Consider the following 18200-nt stretch of genomic DNA (forward strand, 5'->3'; position numbering starts at 1 on the left):
AGCTTTATAGACCCAGGCCGGAGTGAGCTGGATTCTATTCCAGTTCAGGTATCATCAACAGAATTATTAACTAAGTTCCAAATGGCCAGTCTTTATTTTTGGTGGTGCATGTGCTGAGGAAGACGAGCCTCTTAACAGGGTTGGCATTTATTTTGATCGAAAAGTAACAAACACTCTATACGTGGAATTCTAGGATACTGTTTTTACAGAATGGAATTCCTTGGTAAAAATACAATTGTGCTTTCCTGGGACTGATGCGATCTGAAGTATAACTGATGTTTTTGCTGGTGAAGGGTCACAACAGTTGCCCCCAAAGGATTGTTTCATAATGGATTATACCAGAGAACTTCTCCTGGAAATGTCAATATTACCCCAGAGCCAAAGTTCAGTTAAGTCTTCTTCTGGATTCCCAAGTCATGTTTTCAGTCTTCAAGAGGAAAGTCTCTGAAGTAAAGAACTAGAGTCTGAAGTACTTTCTGGCATGAATTCCCAAAAAAGGAAGTGTAGGTTACACAGTCACCCCTAATTACATGGCCTTAAAACATCACCCAGGGCCTGCCATGCTGTGGGCAGCTTGTGGTGTGGTGTAGTTGACAAACAGTCATGCTCACAACATAGTTTCCTTGTCTCTAACATGATCTTATGTTCCACAAAAGGCAGCAGCTCTCTTACACTTACTTCATAAATATGTCAGTAGGGTTGTTCTTTGAAGGTCTCAGAGAACTTTACAGTCCTTAATTCTCACAGCCCCCCTTATGGGTGAAATGACTAACCTTATCCCTATTTTAGATGCAGAGAAGTTAAGGAATTTGCCTAAGGTCCTACTTTCACTGTTCCATACAGAGTTTCTATGGGAGCGGAAAATGAGAGCTTCTGCTCAGGTTCAAACAAGGCACAAGCCTCTACACTTCAAAACCTCCTCCAAAGCTCACGGGGGAGAGCCAGGAATAACACCAAGGTCTTTTAGCTCCACATCCTCTACATTGGCTTTCCTGCTTTTGATAAATAATTTTCTATTCTGCCGGCTTCTTTCATCCACGGTGTCCATTTTGCGTATCCCATGACTGAAAATTCAAAAGATGATCCCAGATGAAGTCATATGTAAACAACGTGATCAGTGTTTTCCGTAGCACAAAAGAGCTTTATCCACACTTGTTGATTGATTTCTATATGTGAGGAGGAGGAGGAGGATTAATAGTGCTATTGATATGCTCAGCAGTACTGTAGGTGGTATTAAAATGCTATATGTACCCATCTGTCTAGGAGAGATGGACATTCTGAAACTGTCACTCAAAAGGCCACAGTAAATATGGGGCAGGGGTTGTGTGTGTGGAGGGGAGAGCTTCATGTGCTGAAAATTGGCATAGATCCATGCTCCAGAAGAGCGGACAAGTGCCTTTTGCTTTAGCACACTATGTTACTTTGCTTCTGGATTATAATGAACTGTTTTCTAATTCTCCGCATTACTTACACGTATGGGAAACTGTGGGTCATGCATGAGGGAAGTGTGACAAAGTATCATCAAAAGAGGTATTTCAGTGCTGGGTTTGCAGCATCCTGTGATGCCCTTGCATTCCAGGCTGAGCACCAGGGATCTGAGTCGTGTGCGTTGTTTCGGCTCCCGTGCAGTGGTGTGGGCACCCTGGAATAGGCAATAGATATGCTGTCTCTGTTAGCCAGTGTCATGATCCCATTTCTTTTTCAGCAGTCTCTCAAGTATGCTGCATGGATATTTGTGCCCAGGGTAGCAGCTCATGCGCTATACACATGTACGAGGGTGGGCAGCTAGGATGCCAGCTCAACCATCTCACGACTGCTTTACCCCAGGAAGCACATGTCTGCTGTGGTGGGACCACCAGGTCTTCTAGCTTCTTTTGACATCTCTCAACCCTCAGTCCGTCACCTTCAAGAACTTCAAAGGACCCCACCCATAGCTGGAGGTTTTTCACCCTCCATCTGAAGCACCAGCCTCCTTTGCTAAGCAATAACCCAGCTTTCCTGTTGCTGTTGAGTTGCTAGCAACAGATTCTAGAGCACTTTTGCATCTCACTGGTTGTAGGCAATAACTATGGGGTCATTCTTTGACAAAGAGCAGTACGTAAGCTCTGGTTGCCGGGGTGGCTAGTGATTCAGCTACAGGCCACCCAAAAGGTTGAAGGCCCCTGGGTATGTTTTTGCAGACGGTTTTGTAGAGGTGCCCACATTTCTTGTATGGTGCAGGCTTAATATCTTTCATTGTTTCCCTCTCCGCAATTCCAGAGACAGGGGAACTACCAGGCTGACAGCCTGCCAGAACACAATGCCCCAGCGCTGATGGAGCTGGTGCGGGAAAAGGAGGAGAGGATTCTGGCTCTAGAAGCTGACATGACCAAGTGGGAGCAGAAGTATCTAGAGGAGAGCACAATCAGGCACTTTGCCATGAATGCAGCAGCCACAGCTGCAACAGAGAGGTAAGCACATGTTCCAGGCAGTCAACAGTGCAATCAGTTGAATGAGGCTTTGGGTAGTAAAAAGAAAGGGGTGATTTCTTAGGGACAAATTTGGCTTGCTTTATCCACTCATGGAGCCCCATTGAAATTAGTGGACTCATTCACCATAGCATTCTGGCTAGGACCAATGGTACATCAAGGTCAGTGAACCAGCCTCCACCAATATCCTATAAACAGAGCCCTGTGCACATCGTAAGTACTCTTTTTAGGAAATTCATGGCGGTGCAAATGGCGAAGTATTGAATAACAAGGCATTTACACAGAAAATGTAGGCAGTTTTAAGGCCGTACAGTAGACCCCCAACTTACGTGGGAGTTGTGTTCTTGCGCAACCCCACCTAAGTCAAATTTTGTGCAACACAGGGAGCCGGGAAACTGACCAGCACAGCAGCACTGGTCAGTTTCCGTGCTTCTGTCAGTGGCAGCAGCCTGACTCTCGCCATCCCCAGCAGGAGTGGGGAGGTTGCTGCCCCTGACCGGAGCAGGGAAACCTGTCAGGGGCGGCAGCTGCTCCTGTCATTGGCAGCACCTGAGAGTCAGGCTCTCGGCTGCCACCACTGACGGGAATGGGGAAACTTCTCCTGTCCGTGGTGGCAGTTGAGTCGGCTGCTGCCCCTGACAGGAGCCAGGAAACTGGCCAGTGCAGTGCTGGTTGGTTTCCCCACTTCTCTGAGTGGGGAAGAGCAGGTGCCTTGCTCCCTGGACTTCTTCCTGTTGTTGGTTCCCTTTTGTCTTCCTAAGCCTACCGGTTTTCAAAAGCTTCCTCCCCCTTCCCAGAGAGTGTCTGCAATCTCTGCTTGGTGCTCCTTCTCCTAGGGCTTAGGGTTATCAACTTTTTAATCTAACAAAAGCAAACACCTTTGCCCTACCCCTGCTCCATTCCTTCTCTAAGGCTGCATCCCTCCCTTGCCCCTTTTCTGGGGCCCTCTCCCTTTGTCATGTGCTGTCCCTGTCTTTGCTCACTCGCTGATTTTCACCAGGCTAGGACAGTGGGTTGGGCATCAGTAAGGGGTGAGGGTTTTGGCTGGGGTTGTGGTCTCCAGTACGGGGTTAGAAATGTGGGTTTCATGGTGCAGGAGGGAGCTCCGGGTTGGGGTTGGAGGTTGGGGTGCAGGCTCTGAGTGAGAGCAGGAATGAGGAGTTTGGGGTGCAGGAAGGGGGCTCTGGGTCGGGGAGGTGGAGCTCAGGGGTTCAGAGTGTGGAGGAGGGTGTGAACTCTGGGCTGGGCATGTGGGTTCTATGGTAGGAGCCAGAAATGAGGCGTTCAGAGTGCAGGTTGGGGCACTGGCACTGGGCTTCAGGAGGGAGTTTGGGTGCAGAGGTGGTGTGAGAAGCAGGCTCCAGGAGGGAGTTGGGGTGTGCAAGAGGGCACAAGGCAAGGGGCTGGGGTGCCAGAGAGGCAGCAGATTGTGGGCTCCAGGCGGGATTTGGGGTGGGGGTTCTGAGCTGGGGCAGGTGTTGGGGTGTGTGAGGGGAGGCAGGCTCTGGGTGGCACTTACCTGGCAGAGGGGAGGCTCTCTGGAAGTGGGGACATGTTCCTTGGTTCATAGATGCAGCCAGGCAGCTCTGTGGAGTGTGCACTGCCTCTGCCCGCAGGTGCCATCCCCGCAGCTCCCTTTAGTTGCCGTTCCTGGCCAATGAGAGCTGCAGAGCTCGTATATGGGGGGCAGGGACGGAGCTCTCCCAGCTGTCCCTCCACCCAGAAGGATATATCTATCGCCACCTGTGGGAGCAGTGTGGTGCCACGTAGGGAATGTGCCACTGCCAGTGCCAGTCCCACCCACCAGACTTTCTACAGCCTGGTCAGCAGTGCTAGGTAGAGCCACCAGAATTGCTTTTCACACCAGATTTTTTTGGTTGAAAAATAGACACTTGACAAGCCTGCTGCAGGTGTCTGTCTTTTTCCCAGTACCCGCTTCTGCTTCAGCTCCTGGGCTTCATAAGCCTGTCCTAATCCTGCCCATCTGGCCTGCTGGATGAGTGTGGGGTAGTCACCCCATCACACTGTGAAGTACCGTCAACTCCCGCTGACTTCTGCTAGGCTTGTAGGAGCTCTGCATCTTTGCAAATCAAGCCCCAGGTGTCTGCAGAATATTTCATATTTCTGTGTGTGTGTCTCAGGTGATACATGGCATTGTCACTTATATATACTGGCACCTAATATATCATAACTCAAAGGACCCTAATGTATATTTTGTACTCTAAACATGGGCATGACTTTATTAAAAAAAATAAAAATGACTAGAAAAAAGCAAAATGTTTTTAATCAGTTACCTACTTTTCTTTATATATGTGTTCTCTTGAAAAATTTTCCCTATGGCTTTGGAAACTGAAACATACCAGCTTTGCGCTGATGTATGAGAACCAGAAAGTAAGACAGAATTTGAAATGGGAAATTAAACTGCTTTCAACTTTCACACTATTTGATATTTTTCTCAAAGCCGAGGGATGATATGAGAATCTCAGCCTTCAATATTTTAAAATTTTTTCCTAGACCCTGTGATTGTACAGAAAACATGAAACAGGATTCAAATGTACTCCAAAAGCTCAGAAATTTAAGAGAAGTTAAAAACACTCCACATTTCATTTATTTATTATTTATATCACCAGCTAAGGGTTTATTTTTTATATACTGGACCAGTTCTTCGGCAGATGTAAATTAATATAGGTTCATTGAACGCAGTGGAGCCTTTTTAGCCTGGCAGAGGAGCTGGCTCGTTATTTTTATCTTGACATTGTCCTTTCATTTTATTCATTTTAGAACATAAGATTTGACCCCAAAGCATCCCCCCCAACCTTCCATTGTATTTTCAGAAATCCTTGTTTCACTGGACTACTATACTCTCTGAATATAGATTTCCATTGTAGTGTGAATGGTACAATAGCAATTTCACACCGGTTTGTATCAAAAGAGGCCTTTTTTTGACCAACTGATGCTAAGGGTGTGGCTGTGTCTTGTGTTGCTAGGGATACATCAGTCATTAACCACTCGCGGAATGGCAGCTACAGTGAGAACTCCCTGGAGGTTCGACTATGGCAGGAAGAGGAGGAGATTGTGCAAGCCAACCGGAGGTGTCAGGATATGGAATACACGTAAGGGATGGCTGTTCAGTACTTATCCTGGGATTTGCGCTAGAGGTTTGCATGAGATCCATAGCATTCTAACCACTCGGCCCCTTGAATAAGCTAGCATGTGCACCAGTTAGTCCTTCAGAAGCCAAAAAGCACATCCTAAAAGAAGGGACTTTGCTTTAGTTTAACTTACAGTAACTTCATTTTTCAGCTCTTTCAGAACAGAGACTAGCTTTTGTCTCCTCCCCACCCAGGATTTAAATCTCTTCACATCAAAGATAAACCTTAAAAACAGATGGCTTCCTTTCTAGAACAAGGAGGTTGGCATGAGAAGGCAGCTAAATACTTGCATGAGCTCAGTCCAAATTCTGACTTTTTAAAACAAGACTCTGAGATAGCCAGAGTGGTGAGTGTGACTTCATTACAGCCCAGCCCACAAGCTGGGTTTGTGTCTGGTCTCTCTCGCTCAGACTTACATGAAATTTGCCACGGCATGTAGGGACACACCTTGAAACTGGAACACCTGAAGTTGAAGCCACAAAAATAAATGCTCGCACAAGTATGTTGATAAATTAGAGAGTGTTCAGAGAAGAGCCACAAGAATGATTAAAGGGTTAGAAAACATATCTTAGACTCAAGGAGCTCAATCTGTTTTGGTTAACAAGGAGAGGGGAAAGAGTTGATTTGATTACAGTTTATAAATATTGACTTGGGGAACAAATATTGCATCGTGAGCTGTTCAGCCTAGCAGAGAAAGGAATACAGGAGACTCTCACAAATTGTGAAATTGCTGTGTGTGATTTTGCACATTGATGGATCTCTCCCAACCCTAAGCCTCTTCCTGCCACTGCTCTATCCCTCTTGCACCCCACCCTTCAGGGGTGTATCCCCGCGGGACCTGTTGCAGGGTGGTAGCAGCTGTCAGGCTCCCCAGCAGAGAGCTGCAGGGAACTCACCACAGCTCCCAGAAGCTGCATGGAAACAGAGCACTCACTCCACTTCCCCGCTTCCCAGTATTCAGGGATTTTGCCTTTTATGGTGGTGTCAGGACTGTATCCACCTCAAATGCTGGAAGTTGAGGCAGATGGACTCAGCTGGGAAATAGAAAGCATACATTTTTAACAGTCAGGGTAATTAACCGTTGGAACAATTTACTAAGTATTCTTCATCACAGCAATTTTAAAATGAAGATTGGCTGTTTTTGTTAAGAGCTGTGGTCTAGAAATGTTTTGGGGCAGTTCTAGCACTGTCTTTTACAGAGGGCTACACTAGAGGATCACAAGGGTCTCTCCTGGCATGGAATCTATGAACGCAGTACTTGGTACAAATGCTGCCTTTGCACACACAAGTAGGTAATTAGATGCACAAGTACTCATTTGCTCATGCAGGTTTCCCATTTTGAGTGTGCAAATACAAATATGTATGTGGCACATCCAGTTACTTGTTTGCTCGAGCTGGTAAAAATATTTTCCCCAGGTTTTGTTGAAAAGACAAAAACAGCCATGGAAAATTCTGACCAAAATTAATTCTTTGCCCCTTTTATTCAGAAAACAAAAAATGTATTTTAAACAGGTTCTGACTGCCACATTTTACACAGATGTGCATGCAATACGCACTTGAAATCAGTACAAGATTAGGCACTTCATTTTGAAAGTGGCAGCCTTAACGTTTTCATATCCCTTGTATGTTTTAGACCAGAGGTGATATTTCTTTTTTGAAACCCTCCCGCAAATGTCTGTTGGGTTTGGCTATATAGTATTTCATAACACATGATTTTCACGATGTTTTAATTTATTGGTTCCAACCTTTTCAGCATGATTCAGTCTTAAATTCCCCGCTGTCGTGTTTCGGCAGCCTGTTCTCAGATAATTGATTCTTTATAATCTGAAAACACTTTTCAGGTTTTATAGAAGAAAGCTGTTAGGACCTCCAGTGAAGCTGGAAAACACAAGCTAGTAGTTGTTTCCACAACTTTCCAGAGAAACTAATGGCCTAATCCAACACTCACTGAAGGCAATGGAAGGGGTTCTTTTTGTGTTTTTCATTTATTTCTATAGCAGTTGGTATGGACCCTCAGAGATTTGGGCAAGATCATTTAACTATTAAAAGCTTTATTTCATCTACTAGAAGGCCAACTCCTGAGGTCTTTACTCAGTTTTAATTCAGTTAAGGCCACTTGATTCAGGCAAAACTCCCAGGCTATGTCTACACTAGAGGGTTTTGACAACAAAACCCATAGAACATCCAGATTCCTAAGGTATTTATGTCAACAGCAAATCAAAAGAACGCAGCACTTTTGTCAACAGCCTGGTCCCTCTCCCCACCAGGAAGAATGCCTCTGTCGACAGAGGTGTTGGCAGAATGCTGGTCGGGACATCATGAGGGGCCTTCAATCAACAGAAGAGGCCCCTAGTGTGCCATGCAGGTGCCCCAGGGGACACCCTGTCCACAGCAATCATCATTCCGTGGTTCCTGCCGCCACCCCTTTTCAAGCTGCAGGGAGCCCAGGAAACCCTGTGGCAGAAAGCTGAGAGCATGGAAGCAGCAGGGCTACAGGCTGCAGTCCTCCCACCCTCACAGCCGAGCTGTTGCAGATGGCAGACAGCCACCCCAAAACCCCCCTGGGCCCTCGAGGGAGCAGCCAGAGGGGTTCCAGGAGCCATACTGCAGCAAACAGTGGCTGGCTCCCTCCTGGACCAGGCCCAAGATGCAGGTGTAATGCCCCTACCTATGTCCAGATGGCCACTGCCCTTGTGGAACAGGACCGCCCTGCCTGCAGTATGGAGCAGATCTGGATGTAGGTAAAAACTTCGCCAGCGCTACGCCCAGGCCTGGGGTGCAGCCCAACTCTCCAGTGCAGGACCTGCCACCTGCCCCTACAACAAGGAGCTTGATGACATTCTGGGTGGGGGGTTGGGGGAGAAGGGGGCATCACCTCCCATGTGCCCTGTTGACATGGTGATGGAGGCACAGGCGTAACCGTCCAGCAGCCATGGCAAGTTCCTCGAAGGTGGTGTCAGGCTCATCCTCCATGAGGAAGAGGAGGACAGTAGTGAGGAGGTGCTGCAGCACTTCTGGGTGAGGCCAGCGCAAGCCTGGGGGTTGCTCTGGCACCATGCCTTGCTGGAAAAAGCAGTCTCCCAGGAAGCATCGAAGCCCTGCTCTAGCAGCTGTGTTGTCCCTCCTGGAGGTAGGCACACCTCAGCATGGGCAGGGAATGGGCATCTGGGGGGCACTTTAAGGGCACAGCTTGCTGGGGCTCCAGAAGGGATTGCCAGCCATGTGAGCCTGTCTGACTGTGTACCAAGTGGACGTTTTGCAAGAGTGAATTGCAAGAGCGATCTGCTTTGCAGTCTGGATGCGATCTGTTGACAGGCGTTTTCTCAGAAGATATCTTCTGGCAGAAACTTCCATCGACAGATTTCTCTAATCTAGACATAACCCCAGTGGCAATCTGCCACAGTAAAGAACTTGGGGTTTAGCACAAAAGTACGATGGAGCAAAGAAGATTGTCCTTTTACCCATCTGAGTGGGCCCACGAGTCCACAGCATCTTAGACTGTTGTTCAGATTACTCTTGCTAGTTTATTGAAGTAATAACCATGGGTCAGTTAAATTTAAACATATTTAATCTTACAAAAAGGCATCACCATTGGCTGAATAGCAGGAAAAATTACGTAATTAATCTGTGCAATTGCCCTTCCAAGGAAACGGTGTAAGTTTCATTGTTCGAAGCTGCTTGAAACCAGAAGGGGTAAAGCAGCAGCAAATGGGCTACAGAGGATAGCCCTGAAACGGCAACAGCGTGAAAGCTCTGATCCAGACGTTATCTTCCATCTTTGTAAGCGGAACATTTGTATTTTGGCAGGATAAAGAATCTACATGCGAAAATAATCGAGAAAGATGCTATGATCAAGGTCCTTCAGCAGCGTTTGCGAAAGGATGCTGGGAAAACAGACAGCACAAGTTTACGGCCTGCTCGATCGGTCCCATCCATCGCTGCAGCTACGGTGGGAGCACACTCCCGCCAGACCTCTCTCACCAGCAGTCAGATAGCTGAGGAAAAGAAGGAAGAGAAGACCTGGAAGGGAAGTATAGGTGAGTTCCAGTTTGAGCTGGGCACCGACAGTGCAAATGGTTGCACAGACGGGAAGGCTTACAGTTGAAATCTGTCTGTAGCCAGAATGAGACTCTGGGGGAAAATGGCAGCTTTGAAAGTAGGATTGGCCACCTTCCACAAACAGAAACAAAAGAAGGCAGCCATTGTTGGGCTGTGTGTAAAAAGGCATTGCAGGCCAGCGAAAGCCCCTTGGCAGTGCAGAGACAGCAACTTCAGAGTGCTGTGCTCCAGGCGCTCGGGCTCAGAACAAAGCGGGCAAGTGAGAGAGGATTCAGAGAAGCGCAGTTGTTCTGAAAGGGCTGATTTAGCAGAGGAGGTAAAAATTACCGACTCTGCACACCTTTGGGAAACGGTTTCTGAAAAGGTCATGGGAACAACGTGAACACCAAAGAGGCGCTGTGCAGAACGTGAGTGGTCATGGGATCAAAGGAAAGCTCTGGTACCTTTCTCCATTCAGACCCAGGGTATGGGGAGCATTATGAGCGGGAGAGTGAAAAATTGGCATTGGCAACAGAATCTTCATTGTATTCAGGTTTAAAACAAAAGGAAATATTTATTCACACAATGCACAAAGTACCTGTGAAATTCCTTACCAGAAGGTGGTGTGAAGGCCAAGATTATAACAGGCTGCAAAGAAGAGCTAGATACATTCATGGAGGATAGGTCCATTGATTGCTATGAGCCAGGATGGGCAGGGGTGGTGTCCCTGGCCTTGGCCAGAAGCTGGGAGTGGGTGACAAGGGCTGGGTCACTTGATGATTCCCTGTTCCGTTCCTCCCCCTGGGCACCTGGCAGTGCCAGGAAAGAGGATACTGGGCTAGATGGATATTTGGTCTCATCCAGTATAGTCATTCTTGTGTATGCACCTCCCATCCCTTGTAGCCTAGAAAAGCTCCTCTGTCCCAGCTGTGCAGGGTGAGGCCTCCATGGCTGTGGGGGGTGATGGAAGGGGCACATAGCAACTACTGTATGCAGTGAACTCTACACTTAACCAGTCAGCTGTGCTCCTTTGAGAATCATGGGGGTGGGGAAGTTGGGCGGCACCACAGTGGGGCCAGCACGGCCCCAAGGAGGTTCTGATTCTCCAAGTTCCTCGTCCCTGAGGTGAAGCCCTATTCCTGAGCCCTCTTTCTCCTCAAGGGGACTCTACCCTGCTCTCAAGAGAAGGGACTTTTTAAGCTGACTAGGAGGAAAGTCTTCCTGAGAGTGAGCTCGAGGAGGCTCTCTTTCAGGGGAGCCTCCCCGGGTGAGCACTGGACACCTGGGTGTATTTAGAATTGCCCGACACCAAAGCCCTGGAGAACAACCTGCGGTGGGAGGAGGCTGGGCTGAGGGGTCTAGCAGAGTTTTTTCATCTCCGATGTTACTAACATGGTCGTTATTGTGGTTTTAGGGTTGCTTTTAGGGAAGGATCATCATGAGCATTCATCAGTCCCTACAATGCCTCCCCCACTTCCCTCTTTGTCCTGCGCAGCCCCCTCCTTGCCACTCAGTGCCTCCCATGCTAAAACGGGCAGCAAAGACAGCAGCACGCAGACAGAAAAAAGTTCTGAGCTCTTCTGGCCAAACACCGCCTCTTTCCCAGGCAGGGGAAGGCTTAGCACCACCCCTTCCAACAGCCCTGCCCTGAGACACACAGGCACCAAAGGCACTAGAGATAAACTGGGTAAGTGATTCCAATCTTCATGCTACAATCAGTGCATTGATATTATGGTGACTTGTGCTATATTGGTGCCTCAGACAAATATAGAGAGACAGCTCGTGGATATAAGTACTTCTAAGTTGGGTGGATAAATTGTTGTTGGTTATTACCTCAAGACGGTCAAAAGCATTCTCTCAGTCAAATATAAAGAGAGATGTGCGCAAGACCACCCACTTTGGTCTTACAAACTTTTCTGTGCAGAGCTTTTATATTATTATTTTTAAACAGTTTTCATTAAGTTCCATTCATTTGCTGAATGGGAAATTTAAGCATGTACATTTATTGTGGTACAAAAACTGAAATTCCATCCTGAAACTGCTCACAAAGTTTCTCATCTCGGAAACATTCCACATTTGACAACCTTTTTTTTTTTTTTTTTTTGAGAAGTTTCACAATTTAAACTGTTTTATGGGGGGAGGGGAAGGGAGATGGGGAATCCTTCATATTTTAATAAAAACTTGTGGAGAAAAAATTGAGCCAAAATCACAAAATGGTTTATTTGTGTGTGAAAACTGGGGAAATTTGATTTAAAATAATTTTTCATAGCTGGGATTTTGTTTATAAATATTTGGAGACTCTGAACTGAATTAAATTACTGTAATCCCAGAATAGCTGTACTGAAGTTAATATTTACCTGAAGTTTACCCTGGCCTGTAAATTTCCCCTTGCACCTCTAAAGCCCACAGCATATTGCAAATTTGAGTTTTTCAATGGAAATTGTGATTTTGATGCAATTTGAGACACCATAAAGGAATTTGAGCACCCACTTTCTAAAAATCCAGCCTATAAGACCTACAGTCACAAATCTCTGGAAGATTTTGGCCAGTATGATTTCCAAAATTTGGCTCTGGTGTTTCGTTAATGGTCCTTTTCAATTAACAGAATTAAACATTTACACTTTGTGTCTTTAGTGAGCTAAAGCAGTCTTTCTGCTTTTAAGAATCTGAGGATTCTTAAGGTGATGCCACAGTTTCAGTACCTAGTTAGGAATTTATTGTGTTTATTAGCAACACAGTGAAAAAAACATTGTTAAATGTCATTTTTTATCTTCACTGTGTCCCTTTAATTCACATTGTGACCAAACCTACATTCTTTGCATGCTAATTAAGCTTCTAAAGTATGTGCGATTCTTTTAGTGCATAAAGAATTCAGGGTCAGGTCTTACTATGTCATACACCCAAGCCCTTCTTGGTGCAAATCCAGTTTGCCACAGAGACACTCAGATGTTGCAAGTGGGTGGGATTATATTTTCAAATTCCAAAACTGAAACATAAAGACAAGAATTCTATCCAAGAGGGCATAAGAGACTGAGGAGTTCTTCCACCCTCTCAAATACCAGAGAAGCTCTGTCACTACTCCAGGGATGAATGTGTCCTTAAAGGTTAAAAAATACAGTTAGAGATTTTCCCTGAAATATTTTGCATTAATTTTAGGGCATTTTGATTAATCGGAATTTTTCTCTCTTCCCTGTCACAGAGAGCTCCCCCAGCCACGGGAAGCTGTCCGATAACAAAGGCCGCGTAAGCAGTTTGGTCCAGAAGCCTGAATTTCCTGATGCCGACATGATGGAAGTCCTCATCTGAGGAACGAGTGACCTTCCTCAGGATTTTGTGCAAATAGTTTCACGTCCACAGAGGCCATTGTGCAAATCTTAAAAACTACATATAAGAGACTGAAGAAAGTCTGAGAAAGATTGAGTCTGGAAGGAGCCCAGAAGCTGACATGACTAAGACTTTGAATAACAGAGGAGAAAGAAAGAGATATAAACATGAAATGAAGGATGCTGAAGGTGGACATGAATGACTGGTATATTCTGACAGCAGAAGGTGATAAACATGAATTCACATGGAGAGGGTAGAGACAATAGGAACTGCATCTGATGTTGTAGAGACAGGTATCTTTTGACCATTTACAGTGGATACATAAACAGTATTCTATTGTGCTGTTCTGTTACAGTCTTTAGTTACAACCAGGACAGTGACTGGAATTCTTGCTCTGTTGAAGTCAACAGGAGTTTATGAATTGTCCAGGAGAAGTTTACATTTTTCTCGAACATAGTCATTCTTTTTTCACCAGATAATTTTAGTGAAAAATTCTTGGTCTGTAGATTGTGCACAAAGCGGTTTAGTATTTGTTTCAAGCTGTCCTAGTTTGTTTGGATTAGGCAGTTAGGTCTTTCCTGATTGGATGAGAGCTACTCACGGGATCAGGTTTCCAAAGCAATGTTGTGCAAATTCAAAATTTGCTTGAAACTGTTGCTATGAGCGTTTCTTTGCTAGAATTTGCATAGATGGTGCATGTAAAAGGAGCAAAAGCCCTGTCAAAACAATTTCTTATACAATTTTGGTAACTATTCCACGAGAAATGCTGAGCATGTTCCCTCCGCTCTGATACCTAAAACATACACAAAGCTGTTCAAGCAACAAATGGTGCGTACATTCAAGTGCTAGAAGATTTCACTCATGAACGCTTGAGGGCATTCAGGATGCTCAGCACCTTGCAGGGAACAACACGATGCCACCCTAGATGTATTCTCTGGCTTGTTTAAAATAGTTTTGTATTCTGCAGTATGTTTCTGAACTGTTCCAGCACTTTCAGTGGGGCAAATTCGATCTGCCAGTTGTAACTGAGGGGGAAATTTGAGCATGGAATAGCAGGCAGCAGTTCAGGCCAGGGCTACTGCAGGGTTTGGGGGGGAATGTGGAGGTCATTGATTGATTTCAGCCTCATTCATCCAAGTTTGTTGTTTGAAATTGAGATCAGAATCAGGCTCTTGTGTGTTATGAAACAATAACAATAAATTAATCAGTACACCTGGGATAGGAAATAATAAATGTCCTGATTTAAAAGTAGATGTCCACTTCACAGGGCAGTGCAGGAGTTAATTTTCACACCTGTATACAGGTTGAAACCCTGTAATCCAGCCCTCTCTGGTCCAGCAATATCTGCGGTCTGGTATGATTTTACTTAGCCAGATATCTACTTATCAGGTTGTGGCCAGGTTTCCCCCAGTCCCATAAAGTTTGTTTACAGCCACCAGTCCTGGTTCTCAGTGTTCTGTGCTGTTATTTAGCTCTAAATTACCCCTAAATGTCTTCTAAGAGCCCCGTAAGCAGTGAAAGTGTTGGTAACGTGCTAGACAGTGTTGGCCTCCCATGGTCCAGCAAATTCTCTGGTTTAGCACTGGTCAAGTCCTGAGGGTGCCAGACTAGAGAGGCTCATGTAGCATGATTCAGCTTGTTGATAAGAGCTCTACAGCACTTCATAGTTGCCTGTTTTGGAATGGTCACATGACAGCCTTGTTGTGTAAATGAGGAAGGATGTTTCTGGACATGCACAGAAACTCTCCCAATCTTTTTTTTAACTTCTCTTAAAAGGACCAGTCCTGCAGCCCTTAATGCAAGTAGCCATTCCTCACATGAGTCGAGGCTACAGGCCTGGGGCACATGTGCATGTACGTAGAGAGATGGAAGTTTTAATATTTCCAAATTCACCAGGGGCAGGGTCCCTGAGGGGTATTTTGGGGTGTGTTTTTAGATTTACACCTACATAACCATGACTGTCTAAATTATCATTCCTTCGAATTGACATTCACCCCATCCCCATGCAGAGAAGCCAGCTCCAGGTTTATTCTCCCACTTAAACCTTCCAAAGAAGGTTTAAATGGAATGAAAGTGGCACCTCTTGTATCCTCGCAGTGGCTGTCTGCACAGGGGGTGAATTTCATCCTCCATGATTCATCCAGACGTTGGTCAAATCACAGCCTGTTTTTGTGGAGCAGGACTCTGTCTGTTGAGTTGCTTAGTGGGGCCCATTGGTGCTGGAATTCACCTTTTCATCGCTTTGGTTGTGGGGCTGCTCAAAGAGGGCACACACACTTTTTTTCCATTCAAACATGGAAAGCCCAAGCTTTGGAGAAATGTCTCCCCAGAGGGGAGACGGCAGAGGTAGGGAGGCAGTCTGGAAACTTCTCCTGCACTAATCTTGGCTCAACCACTGTCTTGCTGCACATCTTTGGGCACATCAGCCAGTCTATTTGATCCCGACTCATCTTTGCGCTACTCTGGTTTCATGCCAATGTAGCCGCACTGATCTCAGTGGAGTGTGGCTGATCTAAAATGGGAGGAGCGCCGGGCAACATCAGGCACTGAGTGGCTGAGTGGCCCCGTCTGTACAATGGGGAGAGGATTGCTTTCCTTCCTGCCAGGGCTGTGGAGAAGGTTGGTGCTCATGCAGCACATCAGTGATGTGAAGCACTATACACGTGCTTAGTGTTATTAATGAAAAAGATCCGCTCCCTCCATCCCCAGCTCTCCCCCCAAAGAAAAAGCTCCCCAGGCTCTGATCCTGCATTCCTTGCTCGCCCCACACACTGTCAGGTCAATGGGATTTGTGGTGCTGTGGGAATGCCAAGCTGGGCTCCAAGAGTGTCCTGCAGCTTTGCGAATAATAATTTGGGTTGTTTTTTTTCCTGCCAAGCTGCCATCTCTCTTCTCCACTTGTTTCCTCCCAAGATGAAGCATTCCTCATTTCACAATTTACCTTTCTTAGGTGTAAGGCGTAGCCGCAATTAAGGGGACGTGCTTCATTGTGAAACCTAATGTGACTTCTGTTCCAAATGCTGGAATCCAATTTGATGGACCCTTTTTTGAAGTTTGGAGCAATACAACCTTCTGAGCACGGGAGGGGATTTTGGAGGAAGCCGCTCTGGTAGTCAAAGGTTCAAAGTGTGCCAGGCACCTCCTCCACTTGCAGGGCTCCGTGCTTGCCCTCTGGCTGGGCTGGGAGGAAATCAGCCCCACTCCAGAAGGTGTTTATTTTCCCACTGGGAGGTTGACTTCTCGGTAGTTTCCAACTAGTCTTCAGGGATGGCCCAAGGAGAACTCCCCTGCCAAACTGAAGGGCACAAACTTGCCACACAAAGAATTCATGCGTTTTACTGGGGTTGGGTGGCCTTGTTATTGACCTGGGCTGCCAGATTATCCCCTAAAGAGGCAGTTAAGTACCTTCCTCTGTAGGGAGGTGAGCACTTCCCCTGGGGAGGAGCCTTTCTCCCTGCTGCCACTAGCCCTGCAGCACCTCCTCTCTCACCAGTGGAGGGAGTCGTAAAGGTCTCAGGCAGCTCTCTGCTGGATTCAGGTGTCCAGAGCGGACCTCAGGCAAGCTGTTTTCCAGCTTCTAGGGCAAGGGGTTTTTATGATGCTAGGGCTCATCCACTTGCCTTTCACCACTCTCCAGTCCTTTCCAGCCTGCTTTGTCGCAAAACCCACATGTTTAGGTGTGTTCATGTGTAATGGGCTGGTCCCAGCTCACATGGGAAACCCTGTTGCAAGCACATGGAGCTCTTCCTACCAGCCGTGCAACTGTGAAGGCTGCAACTGCTTTGACCTCTGCTTCCACCGAAAAATTGTGCTCCAAAGGCCTGCAGGTGCCAAAAGTCAGCCATGTGTTTTATGCAGTATGGAGTAGTGCATAGCAAAGTGATACCTTTTTGGCACCTAAACAATGTTGTTACCTCTAAGCGCTTATTTTTTTCTTTCTATAGAAACAGTCATCTGTCAGCACCTTCCTCTCTCTAATTTTTGCACTTGTTAACCCATGAAATAAGGTATGGTTTTAAGTATTCACAATTTTGTCTTGCAAAGCAAATGCACAAACCTGTTGGAAGATGTTACACAACTTAGTAAGCATTGCAACAATAAGTCTTATTCCTCGCTTTCTTAAACTTTTTATGAGCATATGCATTGGACATATGGCCTCTATGTGGCCTTCATATGGTCTTGATCCTAGAACCTTGACTCAAATCAGAAGTCCTTACTCAAGGGAACAGGTGTGGCAGGATCACATCCTTTATCAGGGTGGATCAACAGAGAAACGAGGGTAAAAATAAAAGTAATAGTGATAAACATTTCACCATATGGACCTTGGACCTTTTTGAAGGAAAAAGGATGCACAAAAGCTTTGTAGTCCTTTCATGTGCTCATATTTTATTGCTAGCTATACTATTTCCTTTCAGATGGAAATATTTAATAAATGCTGTACATATATACAACTAGTCAGCCAGCAAAAACAGTGTTTTAGTAAAGTGCATGATGATGTTGTTTTCATACCATAATATCTCCTAGCTGTATAACTTTGCTTCTTTTGGCCACTTAGAATACAGCTCTCCCACCCTCTTTATATGTCCAGCATTTCTTTAAGCATCAGTCCCTCCAGTTTCAACAACCCAAGGTGTGTTTACAAATGACACTGCCCAGGATTGTAGTCACCTACAGAAAACTATTTATTTAGGTAGCTTTGGCATACACAGCTGAAATAAACATAGACAGTCATTCTTACTGGTTTTCTTGAGCTTGTGACATTTTCCTTTCTATGTAAAGGAAGGCAACCGTTCTCCACCCAAAATTAGAGCATTAGTGGCAATATGTGTAAAGTACTACTGTTAATAAGTCAGTTCACCTAGCCTCAGCAAACCAGTGCAACTTCATTTTTACTGTTCTTCCCAAGCGCTTGATTTGTACTGTGCTTTGTGAAACTGTGCTGTAGCCATTCCAGGTGACATTGGTAACAGGTTGTAAAATATTGTCATTTTCTATTGTTGTTGGTTGTACAGAATGGTTGGTGTACAGTGTTGTACAGCTGGAGGGGTGTTTGTACATACTTGGGGAAATGAAGAACATTATGTGTCACTCATGGCAAATATTGATATTGTTGGTCAGCCAAAGATTCTCTTATTCTTTGCTGCTTAAACTTGTGCCTTAATATTGTATATAATAAATGTATAAAATATTTCCTTCCTTGCTTTTCTGGTGTGAAATG

The 18200-nt window shown here is 45.7% G+C and overlaps 1 protein-coding gene across 7 annotated transcripts in view; it reads left to right on the plus strand.

Annotated features, from left to right (window-relative positions):
* Nucleotides 1–18178, plus strand: part of AMOTL1 (angiomotin like 1) — a 104401-nt gene extending 86223 nt beyond the window's left edge. For all 7 annotated transcript variants that reach the window (XM_074984339.1, XM_074984324.1, XM_074984344.1 and 4 more), the window contains exons 8-12: nucleotides 2260–2450; nucleotides 5456–5581; nucleotides 9428–9657; nucleotides 11073–11345; nucleotides 12858–18178. In XM_074984339.1, the coding sequence (XP_074840440.1) occupies nucleotides 2260–2450; nucleotides 5456–5581; nucleotides 9428–9657; nucleotides 11073–11345; nucleotides 12858–12964 (927 nt within the window). In that variant the 3' untranslated portion in view covers nucleotides 12965–18178. The remainder of the gene's footprint in view (nucleotides 1–2259; nucleotides 2451–5455; nucleotides 5582–9427; nucleotides 9658–11072; nucleotides 11346–12857) is intronic.
* Nucleotides 18179–18200: the final 22 nt, after the last annotated feature.

The sequence above is a fragment of the Carettochelys insculpta genome, chromosome 1, assembly GCF_033958435.1.
Source record: "Carettochelys insculpta isolate YL-2023 chromosome 1, ASM3395843v1, whole genome shotgun sequence".
Taxonomy (NCBI): domain Eukaryota; kingdom Metazoa; phylum Chordata; order Testudines; family Carettochelyidae; genus Carettochelys; species Carettochelys insculpta.